Source organism: Zeugodacus cucurbitae, chromosome 4 (assembly GCF_028554725.1).
Source record: "Zeugodacus cucurbitae isolate PBARC_wt_2022May chromosome 4, idZeuCucr1.2, whole genome shotgun sequence".
NCBI lineage: Eukaryota > Metazoa > Arthropoda > Insecta > Diptera > Tephritidae > Zeugodacus > Zeugodacus cucurbitae.
In genome coordinates, this window is record NC_071669.1 from 21,428,217 (window position 1) to 21,447,487 (window position 19,271).

General features: G+C 38.2%; 2 protein-coding genes across 3 annotated transcripts in view; one reads left to right on the forward strand and one right to left on the reverse strand.

The window, feature by feature from the left end:
* LOC105217355 (nuclear hormone receptor FTZ-F1) overlaps window positions 1-17,748 on the reverse strand; it is a 109,818-nt gene extending 92,070 nt beyond the window's left edge. For both annotated transcript variants that reach the window (XM_029043659.2, XM_011192312.3), the window contains exons 1-2: window positions 16,567-17,748; window positions 10,140-11,972 (exon numbers count right to left, since the gene is read on the reverse strand). In XM_029043659.2, coding sequence (XP_028899492.1) covers window positions 10,140-11,877 — 1,738 coding nt within the window. In that variant the 5' untranslated portion in view covers window positions 11,878-11,972; window positions 16,567-17,748. The remainder of the gene's footprint in view (window positions 1-10,139; window positions 11,973-16,566) is intronic.
* Window positions 17,723-19,246, forward strand: LOC128921814 (uncharacterized). Its single transcript, XM_054230240.1, has 2 exons — window positions 17,723-18,424; window positions 18,529-19,246. The coding sequence occupies exons 1-2, from the start codon at window positions 18,258-18,260 to the stop codon at window positions 18,677-18,679; spliced, it is 318 nt and encodes a 105-aa protein (XP_054086215.1). The 5' UTR covers window positions 17,723-18,257; the 3' UTR covers window positions 18,680-19,246.
* The last annotated feature ends 25 nt before the right edge of the window (window positions 19,247-19,271 follow it).

Below are 19,271 nucleotides of genomic sequence, written 5' to 3' on the forward strand. Positions count from 1 at the left end.
TAGATAAATCAAGCCTTCGACTAAATAGGTTATATTTATGTAAGCCCTCTAAATATTAAAATACTGTGGTATAAGAAAAAACTGTAAAAAGAGATGACAAAGACACTGAAATATGAAAAAAATTTTGCATCTTCGTCATGACAGCGTCATGTGGGACACTCCAAAATACTTGGCAGCTTCGGCTGCATCGCTGAAAACGTGGATTACTGCACCGCAGAACCTACTGTGGTTCCTTCCCTGTTCACTACGAGAGATATGTGGGTGGGGTGAATCCGATGGAGAACCGACGCAATGAACTTTCTCATATTACTCAGTTAGCATAACGGCAATAATGGTCTTGAACTCGATACCTGTGTGCTCAAAGCTGCTCAAGAGTTGCTTGACCCCACTATCAATAGCATCAGACTACGTTATTATTAGACTCGTGTGAGTGCGAAACTATCATCAGATTGGAAACGAACTGGTGCTCCATTGTCCTCCTACGTTCTGGTATTGGATCAGGAGCTCGCCAGGCGGTGGTTAAGGACCAGCACCTATATGACTGCAAGACCATTTTGGCACAGCATGGATCGTAGGAGGTGTACTGAATGACTTGCTCTCAGCAACTCGCTGCAATGGTAGAAGTCCTTACTAGACACTGTCCAATGGGCTGACATGCCGAGAGGCTAAACATACTTCAGTGTTCATGTTGCCGATGTTGCATGGTCCAGTTCACTGCCCAGTCTTTTTAAGACTGAGGCTGAAACATCACAAAGGACTTGTGATTTTAGCAGTCCAAGTGAGATCCATTGGATCAGCCCACTAACTTAACCGAACCTATGCTTGAACTAATAGTATCTCTATAGCTATATCGGCCAAACTTTTCTACACGTGTTTTACGCTGCTGAAATAACTATAAGTCGTCGTAATGACTAATATATTGATTTCTAGTTAATGTAAAGTGTGGAGAGCTGAAGTGGCTTCGATTCCATATTCGAAGAACTAGTAATTCGTAAGGCCAGATGAAAGTAATTTTAGAAGTATGAAAAATAAATTTTATTCAGTTTTATCAAGTATAGAAAGATCTATATTGTTCGAAAATCCCGAATACTAATATGCAATTTACAGAAATTCCGAGGTTATATCCAAACAGATATTCTATTTAATTATTTTATTGAATAATTATTCCCATCAGACCTAAATATCGCGACAGCAACTGTACATGCACACATACAAAAACACCGAATAGTGTGACCATCGGACGTGTAATTGCCGGTCGGCAAAATACGAAGCAGTTGCAACAAAGCGGTGAAAACTAAATCTACAAAACATTGCAATCGATTGCAATTGCTCTCATTGTTGTTATTGTTGTTGCTGTTGGCAGCCGTCATTGATGGCTGACGATAATGCGTCGTAGCAGCGCTGCCAAAGGAAGCAAGAAAACAGCAAAAATACACAAATAGTATGTGGAGAAAATGGGCGGTGCGAAGCGGCAGAGAGGTTCTGAGCAAGTGAAGAAAATACACTAAAAACAAGAGCGAGTGCAATGAGTACTGGGGATGAGGGTGTGGGGTGTGCGACGGCGCTGTGTGTGTGTGTAAATAAGACAAATCAAGCGACAACACTAGACAGGCTGAAGACGAGCGGGCGGCCAATGCAAACACGTAAGACAGCCAAACGAGAACAACCAACCAACCACCCACCCCTCCCACACGCATGTGCAGTTATATATACATATATATATGTATGTTTTTGTGCATTTTTCGTGTTTTTGTAAATTTGTCGAGTCGCATAATGCTCTACTTGCCAACGCTGCGCTGCGCAACGCAACGCAACACTACTGCAACCGACCCCCTCTCTCTCTCTGTCGACTGCTTTCGGGTGACTGGGTGATGGCGGTGCGGTGCATGTGCAGCGCACAAAAGTAGCACAGGGTCACGTGGCGACCCATTGGCACACTTTTCATAATGGCAATTTTCATTGAGCTAAGGTTAACAACAACAACAACAACAAATGCATACAATTACATATATATTTATGTAAATAGTAGAAAATATTAAGCGACACAGTTGCAGACATACACAGCTGTCGCAACCGACTAAATACTCGTACAACAACAACACTAACGAAGACATATGACAGCAGAAATGTTTAAAAATGCATTCTTCACTATTTTTCTGCTGTTTTGTAAATGTTTAAGCGTTTTTCTCAAGTTTTTTTTTTCATTTGTGCACAATTATTTCTGTTTACTCATTTGTTTGTTTTCATTTTTTTCGTTTTTATTTTAGTTTTTAGCCGTACATATAAAAATATATGATGCCAGTACAATGCGCTCACCGGCTGTTTCACCCCACTGACATGCCCGACCCATTGCATTAGCTCTGAAAATGTGCGTTAATTATATTTAAGACTTATAGTCCCGGTAGTTCGAGGTTTCGCACCATTTGCTCTGAGTTTTCTGTGGTATACTTACTTCTGGGACTTCAGACCACCGAAAACCGGGAATTTAGCTTATTCTGAGAATCCAGCAATACAGTTTCCGTAAGCTGAACTCTTCTAGAGACTCTTTGAACACTGAACTTTTAGCGATAATATTATTTCTGAGCGGAATTCAAACTCAGTACAAGATCAGACGTCTGCTACTGCTTCAATAGTATTTAATCGAGAGATCAAAGTTAGTTGCAAAATTTCCAGTTTCACTCCTGACTTCATAAACCTACATATACTCTCAGTAAGATAATATGAAAACCGGAGTTACCGATATTTATATTTAAGGAAAGACTAACTAACTTCTATGATCATATTTTGTCGGAACTACATCCATCAGTTGAAGTACTTTGGAATTCCTCAGATTCAAAACTTCATTACCGGACCCCCAATACACTAACGAACCCAAAATATTTTCAAATTAGTGAATCTTATACCGAATCGACTCAGAATGATGATCGAAGCATCCACATTTCAGAAAAATGTTTAAAGCTGAAGTACTTAGAAAAAAATATTCTCAAAAGACCAAAAGTTGAAGTAGAAATTGTTTAAGAAGCTAACAAAGGGTCTCTTTAATAATTATATTTTCTAAGCAAACAGGCATATGATATAAGTATATTCTGTGGCTATAAATGCTTTTCTCCAGGTAAAAATTCTTACTAAGCTTTTTTGACCAAAGCTTTCAATGTATCGAAGTGGCGGATGTAAGGAAGTGTCATATTATGAACTCAATTAGGTCCACGTTTACTTTTACAATGATCTTCTATAATATTTTTGGATAAATATCAGTTATTGTTCCCAGGTATTGAACACCTAATTATAATAAATATAAAACTAAACAGGCTCTGGACTTAGCAACATTCTGAAAATCTTTTGGAAGATGTAGGCTGATACAACAAAAAATGCTGAAAATCAACATTAAAAAAAATAATTTTTGTATTCAGGTTTGCTTTAATACAAAAAATACAAAAATTTGTTCAAAATCGCAAAACAAAAACAAATATACGTTCGTTGGCTGCCACATTACAGTTGACCAAGCGTTGCTGACGCTTACAATGTCATACCTTTAATTATGCCACAAATTTATATTATTTATGTGTATTTCTTAAATTTTTGCTTAGCTAAAATGTAATTAATTATAGTAATATTACATAACAGCGACAGAAGGCGAAGTGTGCAATAAAAAGAGCGCTTTCAGCCTGTTTATATTATATTCATGTATATACGTTACATATGTAAATGCTCTAAAGTTTCTAAGACAATGAAAAACCACAATTAATAAAAACTAATTTTATACATTTTTCGCAATCAAGCAATAAAGCAAGGTGTCATAAAGGTTGTTGGGTAAATTTATGACTAGTTTACATTAATTCAGCATTAAGTGTTGGTTGTAACCTTAAAAATTTTAAATAATTTTATACGCTATAAACCCATTAAGTGTTTTAAAGATGTGCCAAGCTGAGATTTTGATATAATCTTAAAGTTTTTTAGTCTATATTGGGCGATGGTTTGATTTCGATAGCGGTTTAATGGTCCGCAAAGAGAACGCGATCACTTATTATTATTTTAAGCCTACTTGAGTATGTCTAAAAGCGATCTTTCTGGCCCAATGTAAATCGCAAGAGGTCAAGTAAACTCCTAATTTACCAAATGCTAAGAAGATGATGAGGTAGAATCTTCCCATTACCTTTCTAGGCAAAAGTTTCTTGGATCTCACTTTTTTGTGCATCTACGCGAATTAGCGGATATAGAAATAAAAAAAAAACAAACCTCTGTCGTTTCTTAAATTGAAGTGAGGGTGTTGAATTTTATGGCATCACAATGGACTCTCCTAAATGTGTTTCCTTTTTTAGGGAATAGCCTTCGTACCTAACCTAATAGCGAGCCGGGAAAGTTTTTGTGTAGTTCATGGTATTATATATTTACTATAACGGACCCTGCAAATTCGATTTATGCCTGTTGTTTGTTCTATTCGTCCGTTTTCTAATTTTTGGTGAATCGAAGACCTTTAGCTTATGAAGGATGCATTAAAACACATAAATTAGGAGATAAATATCAACTGTACTAAATTGATCAGCCGAAAAAAATTTGGAAGGGAGTAAGTCAAATAGTGTGCAACACTCTGCTATGTAATGCATCAAACTAATTTTTTTCCGAGAGATTGAAACATATGAAAAAAGTGCATTCTCCGATATTCGAAATTATACCTCCAAACTCAAAATTTTTGCTTTCAAAGTTCGAAAAATTGCTTTTTTTTAAATAATTATTAATTACTGGATATATTATTATTGAATATGGATATAATCTACTTTTTCCTCTCAATTCAATAGTGTCAAAGTTAGATCTTCGAAAAAAAATAAACATTTTGTATGTACATATATCGAAAAATACTGGACACTTTATAGACTCTATTTTAAAGCTTCAAATAAAGTATTATGCGGAAGGAGTGAGTATAAAAGTGAACTAAATATATCGATCAAAAAGAGAAGGAAATTATTCTTCTTTTTCCAAAGCGACGATTGACTAAAATTTAAGAACATAATTGGTATAACAAATCCTTGAACATTTCCCTCTTTTCTTCATTAAAACATTGCCATTAGTACCATTTCAATTTCAAATTTAAATGCAAGACATTTAAATTGCAAACTACGCACTCGCCAAACCCATGAATTTGAATGAATTTTCCTCGCACAAATATTTACAAACGCACATATTAAAGTTTTTTTATTATCCCCACACACACAGCCAGCGTATAAACAGCGTCCGCGATTGCACCATTTTTATAGGCGGTGCAGCCACTGTGACATCCATCAATGTCATCAATTGTGTCTATAGTATGTCTATGCCGCGCTGTGGCATTGTGGCTGCTGTGGTTAAGTGCGTGCGCGCGTCAAGCCATGCATGGCCACACGGCTGCCTATGAGAGTGTGGATGTGTGTGTTTGTGAGCGCGCGACCGCCAATGTTGCAAATATCAATTAGTGGTGCATGGCGTATACGATACATACAATATTTGTCTACAACTAGTTGCAGACAACGCCTCCAACGTTTGCAGCAGCCACGCGGCGCAATCAGCAGAAAAATCCAGCAGCAACTAGAGTTACGACAGCAAGCTCGTATTACGAAAAACTAATAAAAACAAAAACAAACAAAAAAATTTCTATTTTTCTTTGTTGTTGTTGCGGCGACCTTCGGCATACATCAAATGCGCTGGTGAAAAAAGACAGTGTTGTGGCGTTTTCATACAGGGTCAGCTGAATAGCCGCAAAGGCCTCTTTGAGGTGCATCTAGACGGAGTTGAGCGCCGCGCGCGCTGCCACCATTATTTATGTGGCAGTGTTGTAATTATGTACGTAGGCTGTCACGCAGCAAGCGTATGGCGGACGACTGCAATTGCAATAAATTTTTTATTATTTCATAACTTTTTCGCTGTTTTATTTTCATGCTCTAATGCTGCTGCAATTATCATTGCCACTGTCACTGCCGCGGTCACTGCTGAGCGCTAACGCGCTGCACATTTATCCTTAGCATACGCATTTGTTGTTATTGTTGCTATTGTTGTTGTTATTTACACGTAAATGGCACAAGGTTAGCCAGAAACTGCTTGCGCCTTCCGCCACACAACCCGCTGCGGCGCGTTGACAGCGCGCCTATTACTATTTATAGTATGTAGTTGTTGTTGTTGTTGCAATTCTATTAGTCGCACAACAAGTTTATATGTTTGGCTATGAGAGTTTTTCGTTTTTAATGCAATCACATTGTTGCGCGCTGCCTGCATGCACTTGCTCTAGCACGCGCGCGCTCACTCACTGGCTGCGGCGGCGGCATGCGCTCGCTCGCTCACTCAGAATCGTAATTGGAACATGACGCATTCAATTTGGGTCAAGTGCAATGCGGCGCTTCTAATATTGGAGATTGAATACAAGGATGCATTGCAACGGAGGCCATTCAGTATTTTGTATACACACACAGACACCGGCACACACAAGCGCGTGCATAAGCGCTTACAACACTTATTTGCACATTCATCATACTAAACTTTCAGACAAGCCAGCAAATAAAACAAATGTGCATTTAAAAATATCAAATTCAAGCAGAAGAGGCAAGCGCTGCGACGCGCCGCCAACCGACGCGTCTAGTGCGATGGGGCCGTTGCAGTGTGGCGGCGTTGTGGGGCGTTGGAGCGGTCGGTCGGCTTAGCTAGCAGCTAGCTTTCGCTTTCGCATGCACAACTACTGCTATGCTGTTGTTGTCGTCATTATCAGCGCTGCCGCTGTCGCTTTCTCTGCTGCGACGCCGCTGCATTGCAACTATGAAGTAGTTGCATTTATTGCCTCCGCCGCCTGACATTGACACACTTTCGACGCGTCGCCGCAAAATAAGCAAGCTTACAAGCGCAATTACACAAACAAACATACACACAACAACAATAACAACAAGCGCGCACCTGCTTGTAGCGCCAAAAAAGCAAACATGCTTTCGTCGGCATCTTCTCCGTCACTGCCGCTGCCTCCCCCTCCGCCGTCGCCGTCGCTGTCGTTGGCGACACCTGGAAATAGGTCAAAGTCAACGCTAACAAATCGCATAGACGCGCTACGAGGCCGTCACTAAGTAGAATTGGGCCAACACGCCATAGCGTTCTAACGCTCGCACATAACAACAACAATACAGCAAGTTTTACAAGTGCATTCGTTGCAAGGTCCGCTGCCGCTGCGCGTCTATTATTATTGGATAAATGCATAGAATTTGAAACCAAAACATAATACGCAGCAGCAGCAACAACGCCAGCTATGCACTCGTTGCTGACCTTGTCTAGCAAGCAGTATTTATTGTTGCTGTTTATTTACGTTAGCAAAAGGAAAGGTCAGGTTTTAAAGTGTTTCAAGGAGAAAAGGCTTTAAATTCTTTTTTCCCGAATTGGGTCAAAGAAATTAAAGTGCATGCACGAAGGTGCTGTTAAAGTGAAAACATTGCACGAAAATGCACCAAAATAACTGTTATGTTGTGGAAATATGTTATTAAGTGAAATTTAATACATTCTTCACTGCTGATTCTTATTACTTATAGAAATCTAAAAAATATTTAAAAGGGTTTCGTTCTAAAACAAACTTTTGAAGAAAGTCTAACCGATTGGGAGTTCAGCTTCAATAAGTCTTCCCTGATTTTTTTAAACTAAAGTGTGGAACAAGTAAATGATGGAAACTGACTCAATGGATTCACTTCGATACCGATCGAAGTCACAGAGTTCTTAATGTAAGCAAATAAACTTATCATGAAAATACATACATTAGTAGGTCGGGAGTTCATTCTAAAGGTTTTATGGCCTCTTATCATGCCAGTAAAATAATTATAAATAAGTCAAAAGGAAGATACACCTTCGTGAAACCGTTAGAAAAAATTCCTTTAAAAAGAAAATCACCATATGAGGTTCATTACTACTACAACACTCATATCTGGATATTACCTTAACAACACTACAGTTTCATATGTTTGTTGAGATTTTATCTCGACCACACCGACAGTGTTTGGTGTAGCAACATGTTATTAATTGATATTTAGTATTATACAATTTTCAAAAAATTGAGTCTTATTAGGTTTTCTCGAAAAATCAATTCTTACAATAAGTCTACTCAGTTTTTTTTCTAGTACAGTGTGGAATATGTAAATCTGGAACATGACTGGTTTGTACGTACAATCCCATTCAGATCGGAGTTGCAGAGCTATTCGATAATAAAATAAACATGTCATGAAACTATCAGTCGTTCGGAAGGTCAGTATCAGCGTTGTATAACCTCTTGTCCTTCGATTAAGACCATAGTATATACGACAAAATGAAAAAAACTAGTCTGATTCCATTAACTAGAAAACTACCGTATAGTTTTAATTGCCGTTCAATTTAATTACTACAAAACTCATATATCGATATAATATCGACAAAAAAATTCCTCATATCTATTGAGATTTTATAAGCGCAAAGATAGCCGCTTGAGAATAGAGACCTCGGACACTGATTTAAATTTAAAACAGTAGTGTTTTGTGAAGAATTAAGTAGTATAAAGGGTTTAACTATTCCGTGTCTATTTGCTGAGTCTGAAATCGAGAATTGGAAATATACTCCTTGAGGCCAATGTTGAAATTTAGAACTAAAGCTTTAAACTTCATCAAAAAACATGAAATTTACAAATAATGAAATTTCTTGTAAGAAGATGATATCAATCGTTTAGCAAAGGGGCATATTACAATAGTTTATAAACACATAACAAGTTAAGAGTTATCTTTTTATAGAAAACGTTAAAAATTTTATATAGAAAATATTTTGAATAACCTTATAGTTGTTTCCAGAAGCGTTGATCTTTTTGATTATGTCAATATTTTGAGACAAGTTCATGCAGTGAAAGTCCTCATAGAAAAGCTATTTTATACCAAATTCAGAACAAACTCAATTCAAGATTATTATTTTTCTAAAGATTTTTATATATAAACATTATTTTTTAGGGTAATCAACGATAGAGAGATCTACTTATAAATACATTATTGAGTCTATAAGATTAAATGGTGTCGAAATATTCGTTGTTTACATAATTGGTGAGTGGAAAAATGAAATATAATCAAGAAGGCCTCTAATATGGGATAACAAGAGATGAGCGCTTTTCTTGGAACATCACTGTCGAATAAACTCATGCTATAGGGATTTACAATAAATGGGCAGGAATGTGATGTTAAACTTGTTTGTTTTTAATAAATTTGAGTGAATGAATATCATATAGTATTATTATTTTTCCTCAAGTAAATCGGTAAAGTTGGTAAGTAATAGTCGAATTGCTATCGTCTTTCGGATAGTATTTGGATCCATTTTAACATAATTGCAAAAAAGTTTAAGAGTTTGGTTTTAGTTTTTATTATGGCTTTAATCTCTACCAATATTATATTTTAACGCGTTTGTATTTATTTTCTAATTTAAATTTATTTAATTTTCGTAGTCACATAACATTTTTTAACACTTTAATTATTGTTTTAATCACTTGATTTTTTTAGCATGACTAAATAATATTTTAAATATTTTTCCCCTTTTTTTTGTTTTTTGTTTTTTATTAAAACATTCTTGTTACACTTACATATTTATTTTTAAGTTTGTTTTGGTTTTTTATTATTTTTTAAACTGTTGTATAACACTTAGATATAAATTTAAATTTATTATTGTTAATTTTTTAATTGCTGTTTAAATCTTGTGGTATTTATTTCCAGCATAACTTTTATTTGAATATTTTATATTTTATTGAGGTGTTTATATATTTTATAGAATAATTTGAACATTTAAATATTCAGATTTTTTTAATTAATTATTTCCTAGAGATATATTATTATTTTTCGTATCTTATTTTGCCTCAAACGATCCTTAACACATTTTTTTAATTATAACAATTTCCTTGTCATATATTATATTTTAACGCATTTTTAATTAAAAAAAGCGAAATAGTTAATTTTTTTATATTTTGTATCTTTTTTATATATTCAGCATTTCACTTTCGATTTCTGGCACTTTATTTACATTAGTCACAGCTGTAAAAAAAATCACTGAACACCAACAGAATATTGCCAACATATTAAATTATCCCAACAAAATATATAAAAAGTTACATAATAATTAACAAAAAAAAAAAATGGCGTACTCACCGAAGCTGGCTTCACTGATCTCCTGATCATCCAACAGATCATCCATGGAGGATAATGAATCACAATCAACACTTGATGAGTGCAATAGTTGTTGCTGCTGATGCTGCTGTTGTTGTGATTGCTGATGCTCCGATTCTGTTAAAATATCCATGGAACTCGGTGACATTGTACTACTGCCAACAGTCTTATGGGTGTTGTTGCTGCTGTTGTTGTTGTTTGTGGTATTATTTAAATTTACATTGACACTACTACTATTGCTATTGCAGCTGCCTTCGGGAACACATGTGGTTACAATTACTGCGCCTGGCCGTTGAGCGGGTGAATTGGCTATAGTCACCTCTTCAACGTTTTGCAAAACTGTTGCACGGTTTTGGCTTATTGTTGCAATACTGTTCATATTTTGTACATTGTTGTTACAACTATTGTTGTTGTTGGTATTACTGGTGTTGTTACTATTAGCGTTAGCATTATCAGTAACAATACAATTACCATTATCAGAACCAATACCATTACCAATACCAATACCATTACCAATACCAATACCAATACCATTACTGGCGCTCGTATTCTGGCTGTGATTGTTGTTGCTGACGAAATTACTAATGCTTTGTGTGATGACCTTACTGTTGGCAGTGTTTGTGGCTATAATTGTGGACGTTGTTGCTGTTGTTGTTGTAATTTGATTATCCGTTGTATGGTTGTGATGATTACTATTGACCTGGTTATTAACTACCGTAACATTGAAATTATTCCCAGTATTCGTAGTCAAATAGTCGCTGCTCGCTGACGCAACACTTGGGCTGCCAAGAGCCGCTGCTGGCGGTGACTGCAACTGCAGTTGCTGTTGTTGTTGTTGCTGGCGATTTGTAGCTGCACGGCCATTTCTGCTATTGGCATGTCCTCTCGCACCACGGCCGCCTCTATTGCTCCTACTTCGGCCACCCCCACCACCGCCGCCAGCACTCCCGCTCGCACCTCCGGCCGTCGTTTGATACGGCATGGCAGTCATCGCACTGGAATTGGGCACACTCACCGCTATCGCTGGCGCAACAACGGTAGTTGTAGTGCCTGCAGTCGGCACAGTTGCAGCTACAGCCGTGACCGTGACTGTGGCCTTTGGAAATTTCTGCTCAACAACATTGTTGTTGCTGTTATTAACTTTCAGGGGTAAGTAGTGCGTCACGTGGGTCACCTGCGCGGCGTCGCTGCGCGGCATATCCTTCGCCTCTATAACTATATCGTCCTTGGCATATAAAATATTCGAAAAGGTCGCCTCAACGCCATGGCCGTCGTTAATCAAATCCGTTGTGGCGATGCTTTTCGCTGGCACCAACACATGATTAGCCTCGATATTTATGAGTGAGATATTCTTAAAACTACTGCTATCCGCCGTCGGTGAGTTGGGGAATCTCAGGTCACAAATGCTGCCTAGCGATACTGCGTCCACGATATTGGTCGCATCCACGGTGCGCTGATCGAGCAGCGCTGATTGTTGTATGCAATTGGTGAAGGTGGCATAGTCGTTGCTGGTCGTCTTCAGATTGCCCACTAGTTGATGGCTGGCGGTTTTCGTATGGCTGCCGGGTAGTTCGTAGATGTAGGGCGTGGCAGGTGCGCTGCCAGCGCTAAGCATTTGATCTTTGTGATGATGTGTGTGGGTTTGTATATTGTTGTTGTTATTATTATTACTACTACTATAGCCACTATCGGACAACATTGGAACATTGTAGCCGTCCATTTCAGGACGAAGCGCTCGAAACACTTATATTGAATTTGTAAAACTTAGTTTTGTTGTTACATGTAAATTTGTTAAGTCGCAGGTACATAAGAGTTCTGGAATAAGAAAGGAAAGAAAGTAAAGTTATGTATAAGTACTTCGTGTACTATTCGGCACTATTACTTAGTAAAATTTGTTCAAATATATTAAGTTTTCAAAATTTGAGTTTAGATTAGTCGACTGATTAGACAGTTGAGGCTAGTTAAATTCATGCTTGGCTACATATCTTATCGAGTTCTATCATCACAACAATCATCTCAAAACTGTAGGGGAATCTTTTCGAAATGTGTAAGAAGTACTGGTGAAAATATTTGGAGATGCCTCTTAACCGTTAGAAAATACCTTATGTGTGAAATCTGTATTCGTTGGTTGGGCATGGTTTTCTTATAAAATGCACTTAAGTTCTATGTCCCGATATGGACCGACATCACTCAATTTTGTTTTCAAATCAGATAGTGTCGTGCGAAACAATTAAGATATCCCTCAAATATACTGATATAAATGGATTAAAATCTATTAGATTGATATGTAGATCTGGTTACATTTGTTATATGAGACTATTAGAAGGTTGCCGTAAATATATGTGGCATAGGTTGGTCGCCTTGTCGCGGCGAAGGGGCTTAAGTAATAGGAATGTGAGCATCCCAAATAGGAACACACATTACTCTTACGAACTAAGAGGGAAACCTCATAATTCTCACAAAAGGGATATGGATGAATAAACCATGGGGTTTTGCACCCATCTCTTGTTGTGGAAAGTGTTAGGATACCCGCACCAACACCACCCTATGCAAGGTGTCAATGTAGCCTTGTCGAGAACTGAATGGTCAGCGGGCGGTAATGAATAGCTGATCGCAAACAGTTCTCTCCGATTCCCAAGCGAGGTCGGAGGTATCAAATGCCTTTTCTCCGCATACCGGCTCTGCGGACGAGTGACCAACCCCTTCCGGCTTACTCGTGGGGCCAAATGTAAACCTAACAGACAATAATAAAACAAAAACAACTGATACTTTGACGACCATAGCAACTGTAACAGGGACTACGGAAACAACGTATCGGAATCAAACCACGGAATCCGATGAAGGTCAGGAGACGATAAAGATTGTACCGGTACGCAGGTAGCGTCAGCAGTTAACATAGTGGAAACCAATCAGAGTACCCCAAATCTGAATATGGAACCCTCTAAAGCTGCCCAAAGTACACTGGCGCCCAAAGGGGAAACCGTAAAAAAATAGAAGAAATCCTTGAATCAAGTGAGTAAAAGCCGGTACCAGAGTTCTGAAGTTTGGATATGATATTGACTGTCTTGGATTTATAACCCGAATCCAACGTAATACTTTATAAGGCTGAAAAATTACTTCCTCCAATGGGACGGACTGGGGTGTTCAATAAAAGGGCATCTTCATTAAAAGTTAGCATTATTTCTGACGACATTAATATATTCAGCGGATACTCTCACAAGAGCATGACATTCAAATTCAATTTCGGAGTCCCATCTCTGAAAATATTTATTTTGGAATCAACCGGTAATAGAAGAATAATGGAGAATCTTATCTCCTTAAGAAAAAATACGTGAAGACATACTCCGATAGATCTTTGTATTGTTTGCATGAAGTTAATTATTATTTTATCCTTCCATATAGAGATAAGAATCATGAATTTTATTCATTAATTTGAATATATAAAGAATCGTTAAATTGACTAGGGAGGTTTCAACCGAAATATACTCCTAAGGTCTTATATACCTGTTTTAATTACTTTAATCTTGCACAGAGGATCACACTAGGGAAGTGAGAACTTTCATGTTTTATTTTAATAGTGTTTTTATAGATATCTCCCAAACTGCGTAAGCTATATAAACTAAACTATATAGGGCCAGTAAGTTGAAAATGCAGACCTCAGTGCGAATGGATAATTTTTTACCGAAAATACCGTTAAATCTCTCAGACATTTTAAAGAATTTTAGAGGACATCTTTTTTCTTCTAATAATGTGTCTCTGTACCAAAAATGGTTAAAATCGAGTCATTACGTCTCTTAGCTCCCATATACCTAATTAAAGGTTTTCCAAAAATACGGTGAGATTTATATCATATAAATCAGTTAATATGTGACATATCGTAGAAAAATTTAACTGAATGTATAACCTTAGATTTAATTTGATCAACCCTCATTTACTATATATGTATGTATAATGATTTTCCTTATTCTAATGGACTTTACGCCGAATATATGGGTCAAATTTTGTTATCTTAATAGCATTGAATAAATAAATTCCTTTTTTCTTGGTTAATAATAAAAAGGGCAAACCTTAGTGAGGGGAATAACCAATCAGAGTGGTCCTGCCTTAGTCTTCATCTGAAGATTTGTAAAAATTTTGTTTACTCTTTTAACCCACATTAACCCTTAAATATACAATAAAGAGACAAAGAATTTATGTCCTCAATCAAAAAACTCAATTTACGAAGTTTTTGTGAGAACATCTTAACCGACATTAGAGTCACTGCCAAACAAGGGTTAAGAACCGCTTTGTGAAAACTTCGCTAACGAGTCAAGCAAACAAGGCGCTTACCTAATAATGCGAGTTTCACTAAAAAAGCACTAATTGTTGTTGCTGTTGTTGTTGTCAACACTGTCTTCGCTTTCAATATCGGCTGCACATGCGTTCTACCACACTGTTGCTGCTTTGCGCCGTTTATGGTTATTTTAGCACAGCAAAAGCTGTTGTACAGCAACAATAAAACAACAACAACAACAAAACACGAAAGAAGCAACTTCAAATAGAATGCACACATAACAATGTAGAGGTATTGAGGTGGAAGCAGCATACGAAGTAGAAGTAGAAGAAGAAAAAGAAAAAAAGAAGAAGCTCCACTAAAATCCAGTTGAGACCGAAAGCAAAAGTGCTCGCTAAGTTGTTGTTGTTTTTCTACTTGTTTTGTTTCCATACACTTTTCTACACACAAAACGACAGTGGCGACACAGCAGCAGCAACAATGCATACACAGAAGGTAGGCGAGCGAGTGTGTGTTTGTGTATTGCATAAATACGAGTGCGAACGACGCGAATAAGGTGTGAAATGGATGAGCAGAAAATTTCGCAAGAATATCACAATGCGAATTTTGTAGTTGAAGTCAATAAGAATTATGTTGAGGAGGAAACAGGAATGCGCACACGCACACGCACACACACATATGTACACCAATATGGACGTTTTGAAAGCAACAACAACAACAACAATACAGAGCAACACTATCTGTGTTATGGGAACAATTGCTGATAGTTGTTTCTTTTACTGTTGTTGTTGTTGCTTTTCGGTTTTTGTTGTTTTTTATTTTAGTTGATTTTTTGTTGTTGTTTTTTAAGTTATTGTTATTGTTGTTGGTGGTGCAGCTGCTGCTGTTGTTACTGTTGTTGTTGTTCTTGTTGCTAATGTTGTTGTTGTTGTTGTTACTGATTATAATTGGCACAACGATGGAGGGCTGTACGAATACAGCAACAATGCGAAATGTACGATAAACTTGGGCAAAGTAAAAGTAGAAGTGCTCACACATACAGACGCATACATATGTATATACATGTATGTATGTAGCTACAAAAAAGCGAAATAAATAATAATAATTACCGTGCCAAACGAGTAGAAAAATAATTGTTGAATCAACAGCAGTGAGCAAGATCGAAAATAAAGCACGCGATTTGAGTTCTATGTAGTTTGTATATATATGTATGTATGTACATATGTATATACACATAAATGTTTGTATGTAACTAGCTGTTGTAGTGAGGTTAGTGAATGATGACGACTGCCTAGGCAAGTTCGTAAGGTGCCGCCAAACGAGTGGCGGAGGGGGGCACCAGACGTTATTTCACAGATAGATTGCGCGACTACCGGCAACAACAACAAAAGCCAAACAATATAAATGGTTCTCTACTACAAGTTGCGCTACTGCTAATTCTACTTCCACTTTCAGCTTCGCGAACACATACACTCATACACATTTTCGTCGCGCGCACGTTAAACACGCTGTCTCGCTCGCACTCGCATTTACTGCCTCACTAACTAACTGGCTGATTGTTAGCTAGCTTTTGCAATGCTTACGGTATGCGCATATGTATATGCATGTGCTTAGTAGATTTTTTTTTTTTGATATTCTTGTTGTTGTTTTATTGCCAACCACAATGTTTATTTGCTTTGCTTTGCTTTACGCTTCGTTCTATTCAAGCAACAGTTTCCGCCTGTGCGCTAGCTAGCTGACTGACTGGCTGGCTGCAAAAGCTCGTTGTGCGAATACACAGCGTGTTTGTCAATAAGTTTTAGGCGTATGTGTGTGTGTGTATGATTCTACCGTGCTTGTATTTCCGCACTGACCCCTCTTTTTTCAACATCCCTACGTTCATTTGTACGTATTTACTGGCGGTCGCCTGCTCTGCACTGCTTTTGTCCGTCTCCTGCTTCTTCTTCCTCTACTGCTTACACTACTCCTGCGTAATGTGCTCTGTGGTTTAACAGACAGACGTTACACGGACACGGACGTACTGACTGACACAGTATTCCTCTTCCACTTCCTTGTACTATTTTTGCACTAATGTGACCCTAAAGTAACTAGTAGCGGTCTAGCCTCACATACATACTTATGTAGCAGCCAACGTACCAGCAAAGCTGTTCTTCCTTTCACTTGTAACTTGTCGTTTTTATTGTTGTTGTTGTTGCTTATACTGATGCGCTGTTGCTGCGTCGCGCCGCTTGAGAACACTACCAAACGTGCTGGTTACTTGGTTACACCTAGGCGACTGTCTGCAAGCAGGCATACAGCGGTTACACATCTGTTCCAACAGTTGTAGACACTTCCTTTTATTCTTCTCTAATATTATGTACATATGTTTGTTTGTATTGTACCTGAACTTGCACTATTTCACACGCACTCAAGCGTTCCTTGTCGCTTGCTGCTATAACTATACACTACACACCGATTTCTTATACGAATTATGCATATATATACAGATATATACATATATATTTTCATGTATGGTACACCGCGGCGGATGAATATCATGAGCGCACTGTACACTGACCGCCTCGTTTCGTGCGATACGCGTTATTTTCACTGCTTCTTCTTCTTCTGTTTTTCTTTTTTAGCGGATTTATTAGCACACAATTATTCTATATAGGAACACTTTAATGCCGCACACACCGCTGCGAAAGCTCCAGCATGGCATTGCAAATTGCAGTACAATTCAAAAAATATCTTGCAGCTGTAGCTGAAGCAGCAGCGGTCACACAACTAGTTATCGTACGGACGTCTGACGTCCGCGCCACCGCCGGAGACTTGACTCGCATATACACACAGCTGCAAGCGCACATAGACGGCTGTAAGTGAGTAAGTGATTGCGAGCTAGTGGCTGTGGGAGGGGTGCATGCACACATACATACAGTATATAGGGAGCAGTACCAATCTAGCTAGCGCTGGCTATGACACAATAACAACAATGCAACACCAACTACTTTACTTTAAATGCACACACAGAGACACAAACTTGACTTCGCGGCTGCTCCCGTATGCGTACGCGATAATTCCTTACTAACACGCTGCACCGCACTCCTTAAAAGCTAAACACCAGCAGCCAATGCTCAACTTCACTGCTTCAATTTTTGTATAATTTTTTTTGCCGACTTTTTGTTGTTGTACAGAGCAGCAGCAAAAAAGTATACGCTACAATTGTGCAATTCGCACAAATTCACACCAATCTTCGCTTGCTTACTTTTTGATAATTTCTAATTTTTAATTTCGTTTTTTTATTGCGTATTACGTATTGTAGGCGTTCGCGGCGAATTGTCGCCTCACATTGCGTATCACTTGTTTATTAGTTTATTTAAATATAGTTCACTTGAAATTTGTACACGATTTTTCGGTATTTAATTGAGTTTGTTTTGGCTTCTGCACAGACAGCAAATTAGGTCTGTAGGCCAAATTCGCACTCTCAATCTCGACTGACACGAATGCGAACGGAACGGGAACACAGGCACACAACGCAAACGTTTGCAGCGACGACGACACGGACATGGACACGGACACTGGGCACGGGCGACACGGGCAGGAAAGGCGCAAGCACAATGTGCGATAGGCGATAGAAGACAGTAAGTAGACAGAAAACAGAAGAATATAGGTATGAGCACACTAATAATGGCAGCGACACAGAAACACAGTGACAGAACAAGAATATCGCACACATACTAAAAATAAAAATAAAAACAAGACGAAGATATACATACATACATACTAGTACAAATGGCAAGCGGAAAATATGAAAAAAAAAACGAACGACCACTAGCACCGCACCGTCAATGAGGATATGGTTGTGGTTGTCTCTGGCCGTTGCTGTTGCTGTGATGGAGCGCCGTGCGCCTCTTATGCTGCCAAGCTATCGCGCTGCTGTTGGAGTCGCGGAGTGCGCGCAGCGTAAATGTTCTGGATACACGAACGCCAGCACAAAGCGTAATGTGCGCAAACTGTAAGTAAAGTAAAGTTCTTTTCTGCTTATTTCATTTCCATGACACACACTCACACACAGCTACTAACAAACACAAGCGCAAACGCTTTGATTTTTTCGCACAGCTGCCGTTGTGTACGCGCCGCGGACGAGGCGAAGTTTGGTTCGTCACTTGCACTTGGCCTTAAAAATCATTTGAAGAACAAGGACGGCAGCAGCCGTGTGAACGTTAATCTAGCATCGGCAGCAACGTTCAGCACGAAAAGTTTTCGGTGAAGCTTTGGCGTAAGCTTTTGCTAAAAAGCGCGCTGTTTCAAGTTTTTGTTATTGACATTCAAATGGAGGCACAAAAGCTTTACGCTTCAGTGTGCCCTTTGTCGGTGTGTGTGTACGTTAGTGAAGAGAAAAGGAAAATGGAAGAACTAAACAAGTTGGAAGTAATGTAGGTTTTAAAAATCTGAACTTCCGTTTCCGTTACGCCATAATGTAAACTATGCTGGCCTAGATCAGTGCGTTAGGGGCTGTAGGTGGGTTAAGACACTTTTGAATTCATTTTATTAAAAAAAAAATCATTTAAGTCTAATAATGGTTTAGTCTAGGCTGCTCTTGTGTTCCGCAGATCTGGCTTACTCCGATTTTTGTCATTTCTGAGGATATTTCTCATTTCAATATGGGCGCCTTATAAAGAAATGGATTCTAACGGCTCTTTGTTTCCTACACAGGAGTGCCAAAATGGAAGTTTAGGCGTATTCAAAAACAAAGCGATATATGAGGAACGTAATGCAATTGGTTGGCTTCAAGTTTCTCTTTAGATATACATAACAAAAATTATAATATTTTATTATTTAAATTTTTATATTTTTATCTC

Bases quoted from the DNA above. Each gene is read 5' to 3' on its own strand.
- LOC128921814 (XM_054230240.1), top strand. From the start codon at position 18,258: ATGAGGATATGGTTGTGGTTGTCTCTGGCCGTTGCTGTTGCTGTGATG. The intron at 18,425-18,528 runs GTAAGTAAAGTA...TTTTTCGCACAG, and splicing joins AAGCGTAATGTGCGCAAACT to CTGCCGTTGTGTACGCGCCG.